General features: G+C 41.6%; 1 protein-coding gene across 5 annotated transcripts in view; it reads right to left on the bottom strand.

Annotated features, from left to right (window-relative positions):
* Positions 1-25,174, bottom strand: part of EFCAB8 (EF-hand calcium binding domain 8) — a 104,516-nt gene that overhangs the window by 10,220 nt on the left and 69,122 nt on the right. For 4 of the 5 annotated variants that reach the window (XM_009216328.4, XM_021921134.2, XM_021921136.2 and 1 more), the window contains 3 exons: positions 16,852-17,070; positions 16,135-16,293; positions 3,755-3,923 (listed from right to left, as the gene is read on the bottom strand). In XM_009216328.4, coding sequence (XP_009214592.1) covers positions 3,755-3,923; positions 16,135-16,293; positions 16,852-17,070 — 547 coding nt within the window. The remainder of the gene's footprint in view (positions 1-3,754; positions 3,924-16,134; positions 16,294-16,851; positions 17,071-25,174) is intronic. The other variant, XM_021921135.2, reaches the window with a different exon arrangement.

Genomic DNA, 25,174 nt, shown 5'->3' with positions numbered 1-25,174 from the left:
CCTGGCGACAGAGCGAGACTCCGTCTCAAAATAATAATAATAATAATAATGTTTATTTTGTTTATGAATGATCTATAAATGTCAATTAAGTAAAATTGTTTGATAGTGTTATTCAAGTATTCTAGATCATTAATGATTTTCTGTAGAGTTGTTTTATAAATTACTGAGAGAAGAGTATTGAAATATCATGCTATAATCATAGATTATTAAAATTTAAAATAATAACAGATCAAACACCAAATGTTGATGAAGACGCAGAGGTAGAAATGCAAAACAGTTTGGTCGTTTCTCATAAAGTTTCAATACACTTAACCATACAACCCAGTCGTTCTGCTTCTAAATACTTACCCAACAGAAATGAAAACAATGTTTAAAACAGCTTCATTCATAATCACCCAAAACTGACAATGACCCAAATGTCCTATAACTGGTGAATGGATTAACAAACTATGACAGAGCCATACAGTGGAATAATACTCAGCAATAAAAAGAACAAACTACTGAAACATTCAACGACACAGATGAATCTAAAATTGATTATGCTAAGTGAAAGTTAGAATTTCACTCAGCTACATGTGTATGTTTCCATTTATGATAATCTGGAAAAGGCAAAACTATAGAGACAAAACAGATCAATGGCTGCCAGGGGTTAGGAGAAGGAAATAGAGTTTATCATGAGGAGACATGAGGTCGCTTTTTGGGGTAATGTCTATATCTTGACTGTGATACCAATTACACAATTCTATGCATTCATGAAACCTCATAGAACTATATACTTTTGAAACGTGCTTTTATTGGATATAAATTACACTTCAAAAATCTGATTTTTAAAACAATCAAGCTTCTAAAAAAAACACTAGATATTATATTTAGGGGATAGTCAAAGACGTCTTTGAAAGATACAAAAAATGGGTGACATCAGCAAGATGGTAGAATAGGAAGATCCAGCACCTCCTTCCCCTTATGGAGACACTGACTGAACAACAGTACATGGACCAGAAACCAGGACCATTCATCCCAGATGAATGCAAAACAAACAAACACACACACACACACACACACCCCAGCTGCACTGAAGCCAGTAGGAAAATTCATGGTGCTCACTTGTAATCCCTCCTCCTGGCTCAGTGAAGCAGATTGGGAAGGAACCCCCAGCTTCCAGCTTCTCCCTGGGAGGGAAAGACTGAGATGTACATCTAACATGCAGACTTTTCAGAGGGCTGCATGATGAACCAGTTTCTGTCTTGCCTGAATCTAAGCACTGACAGGAAGGGGCACCAGACTGGGCTACTAAGAACAAAGGTGACAATTTAGACTAGCATACACTCACTATCAGAGTCCCTCCTGCCGCTCTGAGGAATGAGTAGGGAAAATAACCCAACTTCCAGCTTCTCCCTGAGGAAGCAGATTTGGAGCATATATATCCAGTGTTAGCCTTTCTTAGCCTTTGAGGGGTACCCAAGAGACTGGTTTCTGTCTTGCCTCTCTCAGACTATTGAAGGACCCAGCATATTCTAGAGGCCTGGGGGAAGCTTGTAGCAGCTCTAGAGAACTTGCAGTACTCCAAACAGACACCAGAGGGAGCAAGAGATAATGGACTCCTAAAAAAAATAAACTTATGCATGTAAATTGCAAATTTACTGCCGCTAAAGAAATTGAGGTATATGAATTATTTGACAAAGAATTCTAAGCAACCATGATAAAAATGCTCAACAAGCTCAGAAACAATACATGAACAAAATGAGAATACTAGTGAGGACCCAGAAAATATAGAAAAGAACCAGAGGCCAGCCATGGTGGCCCACAACTATGATCCCAACACTTTGGGAAGCTTAGGCGGGCGGATCACTTGAGCTCAGGAATTCAAGGCCAGCCTGGGCAACATGGTGAAACCCTGTCTCTACAAACAATACAAAAAATTAGCCAGGCGTGATGGCATGCACCTGTAGTCCCAGCTACTCAGGAGGCTGAGGTGGGAAGATCACTTGAGGCTGGGAGGTCAAGGCTTCAGTGAGCTGAATTCGTGCCACTGCACTCAAGCCTGGGTGGCAGAGCAAGACCCCATCTCGAAGAAAGAAAAAAAAAAAATTCTAGAGCCAAAGATGAAAAATAAAATAATTGAATTCAAAGGTCATCTACAGTAGACTTGATCAAGCAGAAGGAAAAATCAGCAGACTTGAAGATATCCAGTCAAAGAAGCAAAAAGAAAAAAGAATTTTAAAGAGTAAAGAAAGCCTAAGGGATTTATGAGACATCATCAAATGGACAATATATGCATTATGGTAGTACCAGAAGGAGGAGAGAGAGAGAGAGAAAGGGACAAAAAGCTTATTTTAGTAAATAATGGCTGAAAATGTTTCAAATCTTAAAAAGGAAAAGAAACCTATATTTAAGAAGCTCAAGGGATTCCAACTAGGATAAAGTCAAAGTAATCCACAAGGAGACACATTATAAAAAGAACAAAAACTCGGCCAGGTGCAGTGCTGTAATCCCAGCACTTTGGGAGGCTGAGGCAGGCAGATCACAAGGTCAGGAGATCGAGACCATCCTGGCGAACACGGTGAAACCCCATCTCTACTACAAATACAAAAAATTAGCCGGGCGTGGTGGTGGGCGCCTGTAGACCCAGCTAGTCAGGAGGCTGAGGCAGGAGAATGGCATGAATCCAGGAGGTGGAGCTTGCAGTAAGCTGAGATCACACCACTGCATTCCAGCCTAGGTGACACAGTGAGACTCTGTCACAAAATAAATAAATAAATAAATAATAATAAAAATAAAAAATAACAAAAACAAAAAAATCTCATCCAAAAATACTATATCCAGGAGAGTTGTCCTTTAAAAATGAAGGAAATATAAAACTTTTCCCAGATAAATAAAAACAAGAGGAGTTCATCACCATTAGACCTGCCTTTAAATAAATGCTAAAGGGACCCCTTCAAGTTGAAACAAAAGAATGCTAGGCAGGAACACGAAAGCATATGAAAATACAAAACTTTCTGATAAATGTACTTAGAAAAATACAGAATGCTGTAATACTGTAATGGTGGTACATAAGTCACTTTTAATTCTTTTTTTTTTTTTCTTTTTTTAGACGGAGTCTCACTCTGTTGCCCAGGCTGGAGTGCAGTGGCATGATCTCGGCTCACTGCAACCTCTGCCTACCAGGTTCAAATGATTCTCCTGCCTCAGCCTCTCAAGTAGCTGGGATTACAGGAATGCACCACCATGCCCGGCTAATTTTTGTATTTTTAGTAGAGACAGGGCACTACAAAAAAAAAAAAAAAAAGGAAGACAGCACAGGAGGAAAAGGGGACAAAAAAGTGTTGGGATTAGAGGAGTGAGCCATCACACCTGGCCCTAATTGTTTCTTGACATGAACGGTGGCTATGTGGGGATGTGTTTACTTTGTCAAAATTCACCAAGCTGAACCCTTCGGGTTTGTATGGGGTTTTTTTTATATATATACAATGCAACAATTAAGTTTATTTTTTAAAAGAGAAAGGAATATGCCTTATCAGATATATGATTTGCAAAATATACATAGGTGAATAATATTGGGTGAATGGGTGAATAGATGGAAGGACCATTTGCTGAACGGACAATTGGGCAGACTGTAATATTATTTAAGCAAAGGCATTTGCTGTGGCCTGAGAGTCCCTCCCCACAGAGTACAAAGTTCATACCAGCTTATGTTCAGACAGGGACAGAGAAAAGAAGGGCCATGGGCATGGCTGAGCTTCAGCAGGACCCATACCAATGGCATCACCGGAGAGTTTCCAAGCCTTGACGTCCCGGTCCTGGCCAGCGCTGATAACCAACTGGAAGTTGTCCACATACAGGATGTCTGCCACACTATCCAAATGGCCCTTCCAGGTAATCAGGAGCGTGGGGGGAACCAGGGAAATGGTATGGCCAGCCACCACCTATAGGGGACAGTACAGGAGAAACACTTATACCAAGACCACTACACAGGCTAATCAGAAGACACCTAAGACTGCAGGCAGCAGAGCCCAGCTGGAAGGGCCCTGGGACACTGGCTGGGGTTCTAGTTTTAGATGTGTTCCACATGAACTTACTTGTGACCTTACATAGGTCCCGACACTTCTCTGGCCCTCAGTGGCCCCTTAGGTAAAACCATAAAAAGCACTTGCATATGACCACATTGTTTACCAAGTGCCTGTATACACATTATTCCATTTGAACCTCATAACCTTATAGGAAATATATAATTCTCACTGACTTACAGAGGGGAAAAGTGAGAGTCAGACATGTTCAATAACTAGACTAAGCCCACATAGCTAGAAAGTGATAGGGCCAGGGCAAGAGCCTCAGTCTTCTAAAGTTTTTTAGTTGGGCATTGGGAGATGAATAGAGTGAGCAATGGGGTGATAAATCACATTACACTGAGAGAATAAAACTACTGAACTGGAAAATTAGTGAAAATGACCATTTTTAAATAAAACAAGATTAATAAAGGGGGACTTATTCGACCATATTCAAGTATGGAAAGTCAGAAAAATACACTTTAAATTTTAAGCAAAGCAATGGAAGACAATAGAAAGCTCAGAAACCAACCCGAATGTACATAAAACTTTGGCATATAGTAAGAGTGGCAACAGAAAACATGACTCAATAAACAGTAGTGGGATACCTGATGAACTATAAGAGAAACCTATGTTGTTATCTTTTATCCTACAACAAAATAAATAATAGATGCATTGAAGATTTTATTTTCAATGAAATCATAAAACACCTACAAAAGAATGAATCAATGTTTATCTTTTCTCTAAGAAAGTGATAGGCAAATGAAAATATCACAATGGGAACAAAAACAGACTTGAACACCAAAAAATATATTGTAATTTTTAAATCATCATAAATAATATTAACAAGCAAGTGACAAATTTGGGGGGATATTTATAATCCATATGATAGACAATGAGTTAATCTTTTCATATATTTTTATTGTTTTTTTTTTTTAAGAGATGGGGTCTCACTATATTGCCCAGGCTGGTCTCGAACTCTTAGGCTCAAGCGATCCATCCACCTTGGCCTCCCAGAGAGCTGGGATTACAGGCATGATCCACCATGCCCAGCCTAATATATTTTTAACTAATTATACAACATTTATAAAAGATAGTTACCACAATAGAAAAGTAGGCAAAGGACATGAAGAGACAATTCACAAAGTTATACAAAGCCAATAGAATAAGAAAAGATGTCAATATCACTAATAAACAAAGGCATCTTAATTAAAATCAAAAGAAACCATTTGCACCTAAAAATCAACCAAAAATGTTTTGTTCACTTAGGACATTTATTTATTGAATGTCTTCTATAAGAAAGACACTCTGATAGATCTAGAGGATCCTCAGACGAATACTACTAATAAATTCTTTAGGTTGTCAAAGATAAAACAAAACAGGCTAATGAAATGCAAAACTGTATAAACCTTCTGGAGTGCAATTTTGTAGCATACATGGAAGGCCTTAAAATGGCTTACGTTCTTTTACATACTCTTTCCTTGGGACAAATTACTAGATGTGCAAATAAACAACTATAAACAACAAAAAAAAAAGGTTTGTGAAAAAGAATATTTGCACCATCATTTTTACAGATATCTAAACACAACTATATTGAACATAATTCACATATAATTTACCAATTTAAAGTGCTCATTCAATAGTTTTTGGTATATTCAGAGTTGTGCAACCACCACCACATTCTATTTTAGACCATTTCATCACCCCAGAAAGAAACTCTTTACCCAGTAGTCACCAGCCAATTCCCCCAACTCCCTCCCCCAGCCTCAGGAAACCACTAATCTACTTTCTAACTCTATAGAAAGTATAATGTGGACATTCTGGACATGTCATTTAAGCGGAATCACACAATATGTGGTATTTTGTGGTTGGCTTCTTTCACTTAGCATAGTATTTTCAAGGTTCATCCATGTTGTTGCACGCATCAGTACTTTATTCTTTATTATTAAATAACATTCCATTGTATCACTATACCACACTTTATCCATTTGGAAGTTGACATTTGGGTTGTTTCCACTTCTGTATTATGATAAATAACGCTACTATAAACATTCATGTACAAGATTTTATGTGAACATGTTTTCATCTCTCTTGGGTATACACTTGGGAGTGGAACTGTTTGATCATATGGTAACTCTACACTTAATTTTTGAGGAACTGCCAGACTGTTCTCCAAAGTGACTGCAGCGTTCTACTTTTTTTTTTTTTTTTAAACGGAATTTGGAGTTTTGCTCTTGTTGCCCAGACTGGAGTGCAATATCGTGATCTCTGCTCACTGCAACCTCCACCTCCCAGGTTCAAGCAATTCTCCTGCCTCAGCCTCCCGAGTGGCTGGGATTACAGGCACCTGTCACCATGCCCTACTAATTTTTGTATTGTTAGTAGAGACGGGGTTCCACCATGTTGGCTAGGCTGGTCTCAAACTCCTGACCTCATGATCCACCCGCCTCAGCCTCCCAAAGTGCTGGGATTACAGGCGTGAGCCACCGTGCCTGGCCAGCTTTCTACATTCTATCCAGCAATGTGTAAGAGTCCCAGTTTGTCCACATCCCAGCCAACCATTGCTATTATCTATAGTTATCCTGGCAAGTGTAAAGTGGGGTCCCAGTATAGTTTTGATATGCATTTCCCTGATAGCTAATGATGTTTAGCACCATTTAATATACTTATTAGCCATTTGTACATCTTCTTTGAAGAAATGTTTATTTAGATCCTTTACCCATATTTTAATTTGTTTATTTATCTTTTTTATCAAGTTGCAAGAGTTCTTTATATATTCTGGGCACTAGTCCCTTATCAGATACATGATTTGCAAGTATTTTCTCTAAGGTTATCTTTTCACTTTCTTGATGGTATCCTTTACAGTCCAAAAGTTTTTAATTTTGACAAAGTCCAATTTATCTGTTTTTGTCTTTTGTAGCTTGTTTTTGCTGTCATATCTAAGATACACTGTCTAAGGTCACAAATATTTTGCACTTATTTTTTATTTTCTTCTAAAAGTCTTACAATTTTAGCTCTTACATTTAGGTCTATGATCCATTTGGAGTTAATTTTTTTGTGTGTTACGAGGTAGGAGTCTAACTTCATTCTTCTAATACAGATAAAGTTATCCCTATTGTCCCAGCAGGACATTTTTTAAAAAATATATTTCTCCCCATTTGATTGTCTCAGCATTGTTGTCAAAAATCAATTGATCATAAACGTGAGAATTTATTTTTTAACTAAATTCTATTCCTTCTATTTTACACGCTTTTCTTTTTACTATTCATCCTATATTCAGTTTTGAACTTGGGAATTGTGAGTCCTTCAACTCTGTTCTTTCTCAAGACTTTTTTCTTACTAACTAGATCCCTTGTATTTCCAAAAAAGAAGGAAGGAAGGAAGGAAGGAAGGAAGGAAGGAAGGAAGGAAGGAAGGAAGGAAGGGAGGGAGGGAGGGAGGAGGGAGAGGAGGGACGAGTGGAGGGAGAAGGCAGGTGCAGGCACAGCGCTGCCCATGTACCTGTAATCCTAGCACTTTTGGGAGGCTGAGGCTAGTGGATCACCTGAGGTCAGGGAGTTCAAGACCAGCCTGGGCTGGTAATCATGGCAAAACCCCATCTCTACTGAAATACAAAAATTAGCTGAAAGGTGGTGCACCTGTAATCCCAGCTACTCGGGAGGTTGAGGCAGGAGAATCATGAATCTGGGAGGGAAGCCAGAACCAAGATGGTACCACTGCACTCCAGCCTGGGTACCACAGCAAGACTCTGTCAAAGAAAAGAAAAAAAGAGAGAGAGAGAGAGAAGGAAAGAAGGAAGGAGAGAAAGAAAAAGAGAGAGAGAGAGAAGGAAGGGAGGGAGGAAGGGAAGCGGGGAAGGAGAGAGGGAGGGAGAGAGGGAAGGAAGGAAGGAAAAAAGAAAAAAAAGCCAGCCGGCCGGGCGAGGTGGCTCATGCCTGCAATTCAAGCACTTTGAGAGGCCAAGGTGGGCGGACCACAAGGTCAGGAGTTCCAGAGCAGCCTGACCAATACAGTGAAACCCGTCTCTACTAAAAATACAAAAAAATTAGTCAGGCACGGTGGCACACGCCTGTAGTCCCAGCTACTCTGGAGGCTGAGGCAGAAGAATCGTTTGAACCTGGGAGGCGGAGGTTGCAGTGAGCTGAGATTGCGCCATTGCACTCAAGCTTGGGCAACAGAGTGAGACTGTCAAAAAGAAAGGAAGAGAGAGAGAGAGAGAGAAAGGAAGGAAGGAAGGAAGGAAGGAAGGAAGGAAGGAAGGAAGGAAGGAAGGAGGGAGGGAGGGAGGGAAGAGAGAGACAGAGAAAGAAAAGAAAAGAAGGAAGGGAGAGAGAAAGAATAGAAAGAAGGGAGAGAGAGAAAGAAGAAAAGAAAGAAAGAGAGAAAGAAAGAAAAGAAAGAAAGAAAGAGAAAGAGGAAGAGGAAGAGGAAAAGGAAAAGGAAAAGAAAAGAAGAGAAAGTAGCTGGGATTTTGATATACATTGCATTAAATCAATTTGGGGAATATGCTATGTTAACAACATCCAGTCTTCCAATCAATGAACATGAGATATATTTCCATTTATTTGGGTATTCTTTCATGTCTTTCAATGTTATATAATTTTTAGGGATCAAGTTTTGCACTACTTTTCCAAATTTATTCCTAAATTTTTTTGATGCGATTATAAGTGAAATTTTTATTCATTTTCAGATTGTTTATTGCTAGTGTATATAAATATATTGATTTTGTATATTTATCTTATATCAAGCAACCCTACTGAATTTATTAGTTTTAATAGTTTTTAATAAATTCTTTAGGATTTCTAGATAAAAGATCATGTCATCTGCAGATAGAGATAGTTAATTTCTTCCTCCCCAATATAGATATCTTTTATTTCATTTTCTTGCCTAATTGACTTCCCAGTAAAATGTTAAATTGGGGTGGCAAGAGTAAGCATTCTTGTTTTATTTCCGATTTTACAGGAAAGTATTTAATATTTCAATATGAAGTTTTATGCTACCTGTGAGTTTTCATAGATGGCTTTTATCAGGTTGAAGGAGTTTCTATTTCTAGTTTATTGGGTGTTTTAATCAGAAAACAGTGTTCAATTTTGTTAAATGCTCTTTCTGCATCTATTGGCATAATCATATGGCTTTTGTTTTTTATTCAGTTAATATGGTGTATTACATTAATTTATTTCAGATATTAAGCCAACTTTGCATTCCTGGGATAAATCTTACTTGGTCATGGTGTATAATCATTTTCATATGTTGCTGGCTTCAATTTGCTAGTATTTTGAAGATTTTTGTATCTATATTCATAAAAATATTAGGTCTGTAGTTTTATTTTCCTGTGATATCTTTATCTGGTTTTGGTGTCAAGGTAATACTGGCCTCATAGAGAACTCTTTTGGAAGAGTTTGTGAGCAATTGACATTAATTCTTTAGCCAGGCACAGTGGCTCACGCCTGTAATCCCAGCACTTTGGGAGGCCAAGGTGGACAGATCACAAGGTTGGGAGTTCAAGACCAGCCTAGCCAACATAGTGAAACGCTGTCTCTACTAAAAATACAAAAATTAGCCAGGCATGGTGGTGCATGCCTGTAATCCCAGCTACTCAGGAGGCCGAGGCAGGAGAATCACTTGAACCTGGGAGGCAGAGGTTACAGTGAGCCGAGATCACACCATTGTACTCCAACCTGGGCAATAGAGTGAGACTCTGTCTCAAAAAAAAAAAAACACATTCTTTAAATATTTGGTAGAATTTACCAGTGAAACCATCTGAATGTGGACTTTTCTTTGTGGGAAATTTTATTACTAATCCAGTCTCCTTACTTATTACATTCAGATTTTTTATATCTTCAGATTTTCTATTTCTTCTTAAGTCAACTTTAGTAGTTTGTGTCTTTCTACGGTTTTGTTCATTTTCTTTTTTGATAATGAAGAGTTAGAAACCATATTAATGTACAAAAATAAGATAACAAGCTAAATAAGTGATTATAACCTCATAAAATGAAAATTTGTAATTCCATGAGATGAAATATTATTTAATCAATAGAAAGTGTGGTTTTCAGCTGGGTGCAGTGGCTCATGCCTACAATACCAGCAGTTTGGGAGTCCGAGGTAGGCGGATCACCTGAGGTCTGGAGTTCGAGACCAGCCTGACTAACATGGAGAAACCCTGTCTCTACTAAAAATACAAAATTAGCCAGGCATGTGGTAGTAACTAAAATAAAATAAAATACTTAAGGGTAAATTTAACCAAGGAGTTAAAAGATCTGTACACAGGAAACTAAAACGTTTAAAAAAACTAAGAAAACACAAATAAATGGAAAGCTATCTTGTGTTGATAAATTAGAAGAATATTATTAAAATATTCATACTACCCAAAGCAATCTGCAGATTCAGTGCCATCCCTATCAAAATTCCAATGTCATTTCTTATAGAAATAAAATAATCCTTAAATTCACATGCAACCATAAAAGGCCCTGGCTAGCCAAAACAATCTGGAGCAAAAAGAACAAAGCTAAAGACATCCAGTCCCTGATTTCAAAATATATTATAAAGCTAATATAATCAGAACAATATGGTGCTGACATAAAAATAGACACATCAACTAATGTAACAGGATAGAAAATCCAGAAATAAACCCATGCATTAATTGTCAATTGATTTTTGACAAAGTTGTTAATAATACATAATGAGGAAAAGACAGTCTTTTCAATAAACTGTACTAGGAAAACTGGATCCTTATCTCACACAGTATAAAAAATCAACTTAAAATGGATTAAAGTCTTAAATATAAGATCTGAGACTGTAAAACAACTACAAGAATACCTAGAGGAAAAGCTCCATGACATTGATCTAAGCAATGGTTATTTAGCTATGACCCCAAAAGCACAGGTAATAAAAGCAAAAATAGGCGTGACGGCTCACACCTGTAATCCCAGCACTTTGGGAGGCTGAGGCAGGTGGATTGCCTGAGGTCAAGAGTTCAACACCAGCCTGGTCAACATGGTGAAATCCTGTCTCTAGCAAAAAAATACAAAAAATAGCCAGGCATGGTGGCACATGCCTATAATCCCAGCTACTTAGGAGGTTGAGGTAGGAGACTTGCTTGAACTTGGGAGACAGAGATTGCAGTGAGCTGAGATTGCACCACTGCACTCCAGCCTGGGTGACAGAGCAAGACTCCATCTCACAAAAATAAAAAATAAAAATATAAATAAATAAATAAATAAATAAATAAATGCAAAAATAGACAAATGGGATTTTAGACAAAATACAAAGCTTTTGGACAGAAAGGAAACAATGAACAAAGTGAAGAGATAACCCATAGAGTGACAGAAAATGTATGTAAATCATACATCTGATAAGAGAGTAACATCTACAATAAATAAGAAACTCAAACAACTCAATAGCCAGAAAATGAATAACCCAATTAGGAAATGGACAAAGTGGGCCGGGCACACTCACTCTTGTAATCCCAGCACTTTGGGAGGCCAAGGTGGGCAGATCACCTGAGGTCAGGAGTTCAAGACCAGCCTGACCAACATGGAGAAACCCCATCTCTACTAAAAATACAAAATTAGCTGGGAGTGGTGGCACATGCCTGTAATTCCAGCTACTTGGGAAGGCTGAGATAGGAGAATCGCTTGAACCTGGGAGGCGGAGGTTGTGATGAGCCAAGATCGCGCCATTGCACTCCAGTCTGGGCAATAAGAGCAAAACTCCATCTCAAAATAAAATAACATAAAATAGGCAAAGTGGCCAGGCGCAGTGGCTCACGCCTGTAATTCTAGCAGTTTGGGAGGCCGAGGCAGGTGGATCACTTGAGGTCAGGAGTTTGGGACCAGCCTGACTAACAAGGTGACACCTCATCTCTTTCAAAAAATACAAAATTAGCCGGGTGTGGTAGCTTGTGCCTGTAAAGGAAAAAGGAAAGGAAAAGAAAGGAAAGGAAAGGAAGGAAAGGGGCAAAGCATCGGAAGAGACATTTCTCAAAAGAAGACATTCAAATGGCCAACAGGTTCAAGAAAAAAATGCTGAGCACCACTAATCATTAGGAAAAACAAATTAAACCACAATGAGATACCATCTTACATCTGTTAGATTAGATGTTATCAAAAAGACAAGAAATAAGTGTTGGTGAGGATGCAGAAAGAAGAAAACCCTTGTACAATGTTGGAGGGAATGTAAATTAGTACAACCACTGTATTGGTCTGTTCTCATGCTGCTAATAAAGACATACCTGGGCCGGGCGCGGTGGCTCAAGCCTGTAATCCCAGCACTTTGGGAGGCCGAGACGGGCGGATCACGAGGTCGGGAGATCGAGACCATCCTGGCTAACACGGTGAAACCCCGTCTCTACTAAAAAAAATACAAAAAACTAGCCGGGCGAGGTGGCGGGCGCCTGTAGTCCCAGCTACTCGGGAGGCTGAGGCAGGAGAATGGCGTGAACCCGGGAGGCGGAGCTTGCAGTGAGCTGAGATCCGGCCACTGCACTCCAGCCTGGGCGACAAAGCGAGACTCCGTCTCCAAAAAAAAAAAAAAAAAAAAAGACATACCTGAGACTAGGTAATTTATAAAGTAAAGAGGTTTAATGGACTCACAGTTCCACATGGCTGGAGAGGCCTCACAATCATGGCAGAAGGTGAAAGAGGAGGAAAGGCACCTCTTACATGGCAGTAGGCAAGAGAGCATGAGCAGGGGAACTGCCCTTTATAAAACCATCTTTTCTCATGAGACTTATTCACTACCATGAGAATGGCATAGGGTGGCCCACAATTCAATTACCTCCCACCAGGTCCCTCCCACAACACATGGGGATTATGAGAGCTGCAATTCAAGATGAGATTTGTGTGGGGATACAACAAAGCCAAATCAACCACTATGATAAATAGTATGGGGTTTCCTTAAAAAACTAAAATTAGAACTAAACGACTATATCATCTAGCAATTCCACTTCTGGGTATATATCCAAAAGAGATCAATATGTCATATCAGTATGTCAAAAAAATACCTGCACTCCCATGTTCACTGCAGCACTTTTCACAATAGCCAAGATATGGAATCAACCCAAGGGGCCATCAATGGATGAATGGATAATGAAAATGTGGTGTATATACTTAACGGAATACTATTCAGCCTTAAAAGAGAAAAAAATCCTGTCATTTGGGACAACATAGACAAATCCGGAAGATATTATACTAAGTGAAATAAGCCAGGCATGAAAGAAAAATACTGCATGATCGTATTTATATATGGAATCATAAAAAGTCAAACTCATGGAATTAGAAAGGGCTGGGCGTGGTGGCTCACACCTGTAATCCCAGCACTTTGGGAGGCCAAGGCAGGAGGATTCCTTGAGCCCAGGAGTTCAAGACCAGCCTGGGCAACATAGTGAGACCTCATCGCTACCAAAAAAAAAAAAAAAAATGTTTTTTATTTGATTTGGTTTGATTAATTTTTTGAGACAGACTCACTTTGTTGCCCAGGCTGGAGTGCAGTGGCGCAACCTCAGCTCACTGCAACCTCCGCCTCTCAGGTTCAAGAGATTTCATGCCTCAGCCTCTGGAATAGCTGGGATTACAGGCACGTATCACCATGCCCAGCTAATTTTATATTTTCAGTAGAGACAGGGTTTTACCATGTGGGCCGGGGTGGTCTTGAACTCCTGATCTCAGGTGATCCTTCCGCCTCGGCCTCCCAAAGTACTGGCATTACAGGCATGAGCCACTGCATCCGGCCAAAAAGAGGTTTTTAAAAAGAAGTAGAAAGGAGAATGATGGTTACCAGAGGCTTAGAGGGTGGGGTTGGGAATGAGGGAGAGAGAAGGGGAAGTTATTGGTCAAAGGGGTTCCAAGTTTCAGTCAGACAGGAGGAGTAAGTTTTGAGATCTACTGCACAGCACAGTGACTATAGCCAATAATATATTGCATACTTCAACATAACTAAAAGGGTAAATTTTAAATCTCTCACCATAAAAATTAGAAGTAAGTGAGGTGATAGATATGTTAACTGGCTTGATTTAATCATTCCACATGTGTACACAGATCAAAACAGCACACTGCACCTCAGAAATGTACACAATTATGATGTATCTATCTGAAACAATATTAATAAAATTTTCAAAGAAAAAAGAATATTTGATGGCATAGGAAATTCCAGTTACATACAATATAATCCCAATTGTTTAAAATATATCATTATAAAACTAAGAGCAGATGATCAGGAACACAGATTCTGCAGTCAGACAGACTTAGGTTTAGTCTCAGGTCTACACTGGTTGCTACTGGAGCTTAGATGAGCCTCTCAGCTCTTCAGTTTCATTACTTCCTCATCTGAAAAATATCATCTTCCTCATGAGTCATTATGGAGATTAATGAATGCATACATAACGTACCTATCACCATCCCTGGAACATTGCAAGCAGTAAATAAATATTATTCTTATAATGATTGTATCCACATTATAAATTCTTCACCTACTGATGCTGTGGGTAATCAGTTCCCAAGAGATTTGAATATAATGACATTCTCTTCATACTAAAATGAACTGGCCATAACATACTCATGCAAAGATTCAGGTAAGAGTAGTCTTACCTGCCTTTAAGAGGGCTACCAAAATTGCAAATGCATGTAACCCTTTTACTTAGCAATCCCACTTGCAAGAACATCTCTTACAGAAATGCCTTCACATATGTGAAATAACATTCACTATTCACTTTTGTGTAAGATTTTTTTAAAGACAAATGTACCTTAAAATGGGATAGTGTGCTGCTATGTAAAGGTCTCCAAGATACATCATACAGCAAGAAAAGCAAGATGAGTACCAGTATAAGTGAGATGATACCTTCAGTGGAAAATAACTTTACACATTGTGTTTGCATAAGTAAATACTGGAGGAATAACAAAAATCAACACATGTGGTTACTTCAGGGAGCATGAACTGTTTGGGGGAACAGGAAGGGACTTAGACTCTTCGCTGTAAGTCTTTTTATGTTACCTGACTTTTTAAAACTTTCACTGATGTATAATATACACATAGAAAATTGTACATAAGTATAGCACTGAATTTTTTTTTTTTGAAACAGATTCTCACTCTGTCACCCAGGCTGGAAGGCAATAGAACAATCTTGGCTCACTGCAACCTCTGCCTCCCGGGTTCAAGCAATTCTTGTGCCTCAGCCTCCCAAGTAGCTAGGATTACAGGCATGCACCACTACACCCAGTTGATTTTTGTATTTTTAGTAGAGATGGGGTTTCAACATGTTGGCCAGGCTGGTCTTGAACTCCTGACCTCAGATGATCCACCAGCCTTGGCCTCCCAAAGTGCTGGGATTACAGGAGCGAGCCACCATGCCCGGCCCACCACTGAATAAATTTTTAGAAACTGAACACAACTGCATGATCAGGCCTGTTAATGAAGCAGAACATTGCCAACCTCCCCAGAAGTCCCCTTCATGATTACTTCCAGCCTCTCCACTTCCCCAACAAAAACAATCATTTCTAATACGTATTCTTCTGTGTCTGACTTCTTTTGCCTAAATCGTTTGAAGAGTTCTCCATTTTGTAGTGAGTAAATTCATTTCTGGTGCCAGATATTACACTGTAATTTATTTGTAATTTATTTTCCAGTCTACGGTGATGGGCATTTGGGTTGTTTCTAATGTGGCACTATTACAAATACTAATCCTTTTTTTTTTTTTTTGAGATGAAGTCTTGCTGTGTTGCCCAGGCCGGAGTGCAATGGTGCAATCGCAGCTCACTACAACCTCTGCCTTCCGGGTTCAAGCGATTCTCCTGCCTCAGCCTCCTGAGTAGCTGGGATTAAGGCGCACCACACCTGGCTAATTTTTATATTTTCACCATGTTGGTCAGGCTGGTCTCAAGCTCCTGACCTGGTGATCCACCTGCCTTGGCCTCCCAAAGTGCTGGGGTTACAGGTGTGGGCCACTGTTCCTGGCCACGAATACTAATTCTATCAATATTTTTGCTCTTATCTTTTAGTAAGCGTATTTTTCTTGGGTTTGAGTTAGTCTATGGTCCTAGCTCATTTGTGGGGCTCAAAGGCACTTTCCTGAGCAACCCTCCAGTAATAATCCTCCTACCTCTTTATCCTCCAAGGGAATGTAGTGCGGGAAGCTGGTCCCAAGCTGCTGAGGAATTAATAACCGGAACTTGTTGTATGCTTCAGAGACAACCTTGGCCACATTGGATTGGAATGGCTGTTTATCAATCAACATGCAGTAATCCTTGATGTCCCAGATCTAGACACAACATGTGGGTTAGTGGCCTCACACCCCTTGACCCAGAACCCAACTCACTCTGTGGGCTCCTCCCAGAACATTCCTCTTCATTTGGTGGGGGTAGGGGGTAGTTCTTACATCTCTGAGATACCTCACCACTAGGGCCAGAAAGGGCCTTAGGGATCTTCTAGGCCAGACTCATGGATTAGCAGGCAGGAAGGGTGTGACCAGCTCAAGGACAGCACACCCCTGCCTCATGTCTTGCCACAAGGCACAAAATCAGCTCCTGAGACAGCTGATCCTAGATTAGCCACACGACTGGGGGATGAGGGAGTTGGAGAAGACAGTGATGGAGCACGGAATTCTCCGGGGAAGGCTTTTTGAACCAAGTCCCTGTCACTGAGCTTAGCAGAGCAGGAGAGGACTCCTAAGGTAATCCACCCTCCTCCCTGCATTGTTTTACAAATGGAACCAGTACCCAGAGGGAGTAGGAACTAGGCAAGGGCCATGCGCAGCGAAGAGGTGGTTGGACACTTGGCTGGCACCAGCTCCTCAATCTTCCTGCCAGTTCTTCCTCACCTTGATGTATCCTTTACAATCCCCTGTGATGAGGATCCAGTCATTTTTATCAGTGGCCATGGCACCCACAACAACATTTTCATTGTCTAGGTCCACAGGGAACTTCCCCAGCAGGCCTCCGCTCCCGTGGAGGGACCAGGCGTAGATGTAGCCGTCCATGCAGCTGCTCAGCAGGGCAGCCGTGTATGGCAGGCGAGGCCTGGTCTGCAGGAAGATTATCTGAGGAAGACAGGAGGGCCCAGCTCAGCAGGGCTGTGAGCAAGTGTCACATGGTGCTGAGGGACCCCAGCGAGTCACCACACCCTCCTGGTCCCCCAATTTCCTAGATGCCCAGTGAAAGTGGTGATGGTGGTCCCACCCTTCCTATCTGGCTGGTGACAAGGAACATCATACTGGACTATGAACTACTAGAGGGTAGGGATTTTGTGTCTTTTTTGTTCACTACTTTGTCCTTAGTAACCACAATGGTGCCTGACACGTAATACATGATCAATAAATGTTTATCAAATGAAGGCTTACAAGTTTGATTCGACATAGGCTCAGACAAGATTTTCACAACCTGTAACTCAATTCGAAGTGATTTGGGGAAGGAACTCATTCCCCTTCATGTACATCTATAGTGAAATACCCATATTTTCCAGCCAATCATCAAGAAAGCATTTTAAACAAATTCTTGTTCAAGACTTGTTTTGATCATATGCCTTTTGCTAATTCCCCACTCTGCTCACTTTTCCCTTACATGTCACTCCTGTGGCTCATGTGGGGGCCACAGTGGGAAGTTACTCTGCATGGCAACCATGAGAAGAAAGTTTCTTGCCTGGCACCCAGTAGGAGGCTGAGAGCATAGCCAGGGTGGTAGAGCGAATCAGGCCAGAAAGGGGAAATTGGAAGCTTCCTCACTCCTGCTAACTCAGAACTTTACAGTGTAATAGCTTATGTGTCCCCAAAGCATGTCACCACCACCAACAAAAATCTCGATTATCAAAAATCTCATGGTGGCTCATGCCTGTAATCCTAGTACTTCAGGAGGCCGAGGTGGTTGAATCACTTGAGCCCAGGAGATCAAGACAGCCTAGGCAACATAGTGAGACCCTGTCTCTATTTAAAAAAAAAAAAAAAAAAAAAGAAGGGAAGGGAAGGGGAGGGGAGGGGAGGAGAGGGGAGGGGAGGGAGAAACAAAAAGAAAAGAAAAAAATCTCAATTATCCTTATTGTCATAGAAATCCGAAACTAGCTGTTCAAACTGCTTCCCACTAGCCCCGGTGCCAGGGTCAAAAACCAGAAGTCACTTGTACCCAAAGCTTGATGGCTTCACTGGTGAATTCTACTAAACATTTAAGGAAGAATGAATACCAATCCTTCTCAAACTTTTCCAGAATACTAAAGAGGAGATAACACTTCCTAACTCATTCTATGAGGCCAGCATTACCCTGATATCAAAGTCAGACAAAGACACTATAAGAAAAAAAAAAAAACTACAGAGAAATATCCCTTATGAACACTGATATTTAAAAATTCTCAAAAAAAAATTTAGCAAACTGAATTCAGTAGCATATTAAAAGGATTATATACCATAATCAAGTGATATTTATTCCTGGAATGCAAGGATGATTCAACATACAAAACTCAATAAATATAATATACCACTTCACAGAAAAAAGAAAAACCCCACACGATCATCTTAATTGATGCAGAAAACGATTTGACAAAATTAAAAAAATATATGAATAGAAGGAAATTACCTCAACATAATAAAAGCCATATATGAAAAACCCACAATGAACATCATACTCAGTAGTGAAAGACTGAAAGCTCTTCCTCTGGAATTAGGAACACGGCAAGAATGTCCTCTTTTGCTGCTTTTATTCAGCAGAGTACTGGAAGCTCTGCCAGAGCAATTAGGTAAAAAAAGAAATAAAAGGCACCCAAACTGGAAAGAAAGAAGTAAAATTGTAAGTTTGCAGATGATATTATATGTAGAAAACGCTAAAGCTCCCACACCAAAAAAAGGGGGCTAATAAATGAATTCAGCAAAATGGCAGGATACAAAGTCAACACATAAAAATCAGTTGCATTGGCCGGGCGTGGTGGCTCATGCCTGTAATCTCAGCACTTTGGGAGGCTGAGGTGGGTGGATCACTTGAAGTCAGGAGTTCGAGACCAGCCTGGCCAACATGGTGAAAGCCCATCTCTACCAAAAAATACAAATATTAGCCAGGTGTGGTGGCAGGCGCCTGTAATCCCAGCTACTCGGGAGGCTGAGGCAGGAGAATCGCTTGAACCTGGGAGGCGGAGGTTGCAGTGAGCCGAGATCGTGCCATTGTACTGCAGCCTGGGCGACAGAGCAAGACTATCTCAAAAAAAAAAAAAAAAAAAAAAAAAAAATTAGTTGCATTTCTGTATACTAACAATGAACAATCTGAAAAGGAAATTACAAAAACAATTCCATTTACAATAGTGTCAAAAAAGAGTAAAATACTTGGAAATTAACCAAAAAGTACATTATGCTAAGTGACATAAGCCAGACAAACATATGATTCCACTTACATGAGGTAGTCAAATTTCCCCCTTTTTATGCAAGTGCTCACTGTACAAAATGTGGGCAGCAAAGACATATGAAAGGAAATTAAAATCACCCACAAAATCCCAGTACCCAGAAATAATCACCATTAAGATTTTAATGTATTTTGGCCAGGCATGGTGGCTCTCGCCTCTAATCCCATCACTTTCAGAGGCCGAGGTGGGTGGATCACCTGAAGTCAGGAGTTCGAGACTAGCCTGGCCAACATGGTGAAACCCTGTCTCTGCTAAAAATACAAACATCAGCTGGGCATGGTGGCGGGTGCCTGTAATCCCAGCTACTCGGGAGGCCGAGGAAGGAGAATCGCTGGAACTTGGGAGGTGGAGGTTGCAGTGAACCAAGATCGCGTCACTGCCCTCCAGCCTGGGCGACGGAGCGAGACTGTCTCCAAAAAAATTTAAATTACATAAATAAAAAAATATATCTTGGTGAATCCAAAGAAATACACTGCAGCCAGTGGCAGATTTACTGGTGAAGTTCATGAAGCTCAAGGCTAAGTTCAAGTTTAAGTTCAAGGTTCTAGGAAGAATAGAAAGTTCTGGTGACTTTTGTAATTGTCAGATTTGTAAGTTTTGAAATTTGTTTTCACTTTTTTCTCATTCTAAATAAATATTCACTTTTGTATCTAATTTTTTATAATTTTGTGCATTTTTCTTGCAAAAGTTTCAGGCTCCAAAAAACCTAGATAGGCCCCCATATAAAACTATTAAACAGAATGAAGTGGATAGATTATTACATGCTGAGAGGAAACGTCCACCATGAATTGTGAGGTCTGAAAAAAAAAAAGCAAACAGCTAAACAATAGTTTCAAATGTTCTCAGTTTTGTTTGAAAAATCAGAACCATAAAAAAAAAAAATTAAAGGTGCACACAACTTTCACAGTAATCATTAACTGTCATTTTAAAGGATATGTTTTACATTTTGTCATAAGCACATTCCAATGATTAAGTATTTTTCTAAAATGTGGTTCCTCATAACTGCACAGGATTCACCAAAGTGAAGCACCACAAAGGCCTCCCATGTCTGAACTGGGGAAAAGCTGAGGCATCCTTCCCAGCCATTCCTTTGCCAGCCCTGGGACAGTGAGAGCAGGTAGGGTGAAGGTGAATGAGTGCCCAGGACTTTGGCAGGAATGGAGAGGGGCGGCCTGCCGAGAGCACAGGGTCAACTGCATGGCCAGCATCCAGCACTCACAGTGAGGAAAAGTGCAGTCAGAATGGTGGCCCTAGGCAGGACAGAGCCGTGTGGCTGCAAGGGACAGGTAACCAACACTATTCCTTTTGCATTCTGCATCCAGCTCCCTCCAATACATTGCGCTGCTCATTTTGGAAAGAGCTGCTGGACTAAAGGTGAGCATTTCAGTCTCACTCAGCCCAGGAATCCCAGATAGTTTCTCGACCACGGGGGGTTAACGGCCTCCCTGAGGTTCCCTTCAGAAGAAGCCATGGCAGCTACTCACGGGCTAAATTTCATATAACTTGGAGCAATTTTCTGCTGCCTGCCATCTGGTCCTTCCCTACTAGGGAGATGGCCAGGGGCAAGTGCTTCATCTAAAGACTGTCAGGGGCTGGTCGCCATCACTCACGCCTGTAATCCCAACACTTTGGGAGGCCGAGGCAGGAGGATCACTTGAGGCCAGGAGTTCGAGACCAGCCTGGACAACATGGCAAAACCCCGTCTCCACTACAAACACAAAATTAGCTAGGTGCGGTGGCTCACGCCTGTAATCCCAGCACTTTGGAAGGCTGAGGCAGGAGGATCACTTAAGGTCAGGAGTTCAAGACCAGCCTGGACAACATGGTGAAACCCTGTCTCCATTAAAAACACAAAATTAGCCAGGTGTGGTGGCACACGCCTATAATGCCAGCTACTCAGGAGGTTGAGGCACAAGAATCACTTGAACCCAGGAGATTGAGGTGGCAGTGAGCTGAGATTGCACCACTGCATTCCAGCCTGGGCAACAGAGTGAGACTCCATCTCAAAAATAAATAAATAAGTAAAATTAAAAATAAAAACTGTCAGGGACACAGCTGGGCCTGGATCTGCATCCTGGACTCCTTCCTAGTGCTCTTTCTGCCATGCCTCACAGTCTTCCAGGATGGCCAGAGAGAAAAAATGGGAAGGAAGACCCAACAGGTAAGATCCCCGCCCACTCCCCATCAAGTGTCCTTACCCCAGCCCACCCAAGCCTCTCTTCCACTAAGGAAAGGCTGAGATCAGAGGTGACCCAAGCACTCTGGACCCTCTCCAGGGCACCACGCTAAAATGCTTCACTCTGCCCACAAGTGCCCCAGACAGAAGGGACCCTGCTGCTCAAGGAGTGGTGCGGGTGGAAGACTGTACACCTTGAAGCCAGGGGTGAGGGTCAGCGTCCAGAGGGAGCACACACACCACACACACACACACACAGCCCTGCCAGCCACAGTGCCTCAAATTTCACCAACGGACGTTCAATCCTTTGCATGTAATTATCTGGCCAAAAATTCAATCAAGATTCATGATACAAATCCTTATTACATGCAGATCACCAAGCCACATAAAAAAATCCAAGGAATTCCCAACAGTGGCAGCACAAAGAGTTAAAAGAACTTGAACTTCAAAAACAAATAGACCTAGAATCAGGCCCTGGCTCTGTCATTTTCTGGCCACAAGAATTTTGGGCAAGTCACTTCACCTCACTGGGCCTATTTCTTCAGCCATAAAATGGGAATAATAATAATAGTACATTCTTTTCAGATGTATTAAACATTCCTTTCACATTCATTCTTTTCAGATGTATTAAACAGACAAAAATCCCTCATAAATAAATAAATAATAATAGTACATACTTCCCAGGGCTGTTTGATGGACAAAATAAAAACAACACATGTAGCTGGGCATGGTGGCTTATGACTGTAATCCCAGCACTTTGGGAGGCCAAGGCAGGAGGACTGCTTGAGCCCAGAAGGTCAAGACCAGCCTGGGCAACATAAGGAGACTCCATCTCTGTAAATAACTTTTTTTTAACCAGCCAGGCAGAGTAGCACACACCTGTAGTCCCAGCTATTAATACTCAAAAGGCTGAGATGGGAGAATCGCTTGAGCCTGGGAAGTGGAGGCCACAGTGAGCCGTGATTGTGCCACTGCACTCCAGCCTCGGCAAGAGAGCTGAGACTCTGTCTCGAAAAACAAAAATAACACATGTAAACCGTTAAGTTCATTGTCTGACAGATATTGAGAGCTCAATAAATACTAGTTATCACTGAAACATAATGCAACACAGCAAAAGCTTTCCAGGACTGTGTTTCTAATCCTAGGTCTTTATATCTGGAAATAGACAAGAGGTCCAAAATTTATGTACAAGGATGTTCACTGCAATGATTTCTATAGAGGCAAAACCCGGTCACCTAGCCATCCACCAGTGGCAGCGGATGGCTAGACAGACTCTGTGCAGTGTACCCAGAACATGATGTGACTAGTAAAAGGAATGCCATGGCTCTGTAAACCCCATCATGAAGAGATGCCCATGAGGAGTCAGGTGAAGAACAGCAAGTCCTGGAATAATATATGCAATATGATATTATTCGGTGAAGAATATCTATATTTACATATATACATTCATACATGTATGCACTTGTATATGCACAGAAAAATTCTAGAAGGCTACAACACATGTCTTAATGCAATTACCTCTGAAGGCTAAGAAGGGAGCAGCCATTCTTTTACTTTATACACTTGTATAAAGTTTGAATTTTTTTCGTAAGTGGTGGTGGTGGTGGTGGTGGTGGTGGTGTTTTGGAGTCAAGTCTCACTGTGTCACCCAGGCTGGAGTGCAGTGGCACAATATCAGCTCACTGCAACCTCCGCCTCCTGGGTTCAATCAATTCTCCTGCCTCTGCCTCCTGACTAGCTGGGGCTACAGGAGCATGCCACCACCCCTGGCTAATTTTTTGTATTTTAGTAGAGATGGGGCTTCACTGTGTTGCCCAGGCTGGTTTCGAACTCCTGAGCTCAGGCAATCCGCCCACCTCTGCCTTCCAAAGGGCTAGAATTGCAGGCGTGAGCCATCGCACCCGGTCAGGTTTGTTTGTTTAAGAGACAAGGTCTAGCTGTGTTGCCCAGGCTGGAGTGCAGTGGCACAATCACGGCTCACTGCAGTCTTGACCTCGCAGGCTCAAGTGATTCTCCCAACTCAGCCTCCCAAGGAGCTGGGAGCATTGTGCACACTATCAAACCTGGCTCATTTTTTAAATTTTTTGTAGAGATGAGTTCTCATGTTGCCCAGGCTGGTCTAGAACTCCTGGGCTCAAGCAATCCTCCCACCTTGGCCTCCCAAAGGGCTGGGATTACAGGTGTGAGCCACTGCTCTCTGCCTGAATTTTTTTAGTTTTAATTAAGGACATGTATCACTTTCAAATTAGAGGAAAAAAGTATGAGAGACAGACAGGCACAGAGAGAGAGAGAAGTGCTCATTCTCGAACATTCCATGCCAGCTCTCCCATAAGGGCCTTTGCACCTGCTACCTTCTCTGCCTGCATCACCCTCCTTCCAGATAACTGCAGGCCATGTTTCCTCACTTCCTTCAGGCTCTTTGCAGATGCCGCCTCCTCTGTGAAGCCCTCCCTGACTAGCCTATTCATAAAACAGCAATGTCATCTCCTCCCATGTCCGTTCTCCCTGCCCTCTTCCCAGCTTTCTTGCCCTCCATTGTCCTCACTCACTCTGTGACATGCCCTTTATTCTATTTGCTGGTTAATTGTCTATCTCGCCCCAACTATAATGACAGCTCCAGAGGTCAGGGGCTTGATGTCTTTCATTCACTGCTCCTTCCCCAGTGCCTGGCATGTAGCGAATGCTAGTGTCCAGACAGCACTAGGTCACCAGCCCGAAAGATCAAGCTTTGAGCCATCTATCTTGACTTCGCAGATTTAAAGGGATGGGACTGTTGGCAATTCTGCTTCCAAGAATCCGTCCTCTCGATATACTCACACTAGTGCCCAGAAAAGTACATGCAAGAATGTTCAGTGCAGTGCTGCTCCTAAAAGCTAAAAACTGGAACTAACCAACAGACCTATTCATAGAGGACCAGCTTCATAGTTCTCGATACATCCAAGTTATGCAGCAGCGGGCAGTTGTTAAAAAGAATAAGATGGCCAGGTGCAGTGGCTCAAGCCTGTAATCCCAGCACTTTGGGAAACGGAGGCGGGTGGATCACCTGAGGTCAGGAGTTCGAGACCAGCCTGGCCAACATGGTGAAACCCCATCTCTACTAAAATACAAAAAGTAGCTGGGCGTGGTGGCACGTGCCTGTGGTCCCAGCTACTCCGGAGGCTGAGGCAGGAGAATCACTTGAACTCAGGACGCGGAGATGCAGTGAGCTGATGTTGCACTCCAGCCTGGGTGACAGAGCAAAACTCCATCTCAAAAAAAGAGTAAGGTAAGCCGGGCGCAGTGGCTCACGCCTGTAATCCCTGCACTTTGGGAGGCTGAGGCGGGCGGATCATGAGGTCAGGAGATCGAGACCATCCTGGCTAACATGGTGAAACCCCGTCTCTACTAAAATACAAAAAATTAGCCAGGCGCGGTGGCGGGCGCCTGTAGTCCCAGCTACTCGGGAGGCTGAGGCAGGAGAATGGCGCGAACCCGGGAGGCGGAGCTTGCAGTGAGCCGAGATGGTGCCACTGCACTCCAGCCTGGGCGACAAAGTAAAGACTCCGTCAAAAAAAAAAAAAAAAAAAAAAAAAAAAAAAAAAAAAAAAAAAAA

Source organism: Papio anubis, chromosome 16 (assembly GCF_008728515.1).
Source record: "Papio anubis isolate 15944 chromosome 16, Panubis1.0, whole genome shotgun sequence".
NCBI classification, from domain to species: Eukaryota; Metazoa; Chordata; class Mammalia; order Primates; family Cercopithecidae; genus Papio; species Papio anubis.
This window is presented reverse-complemented; position numbering and strand designations above follow the sequence as displayed.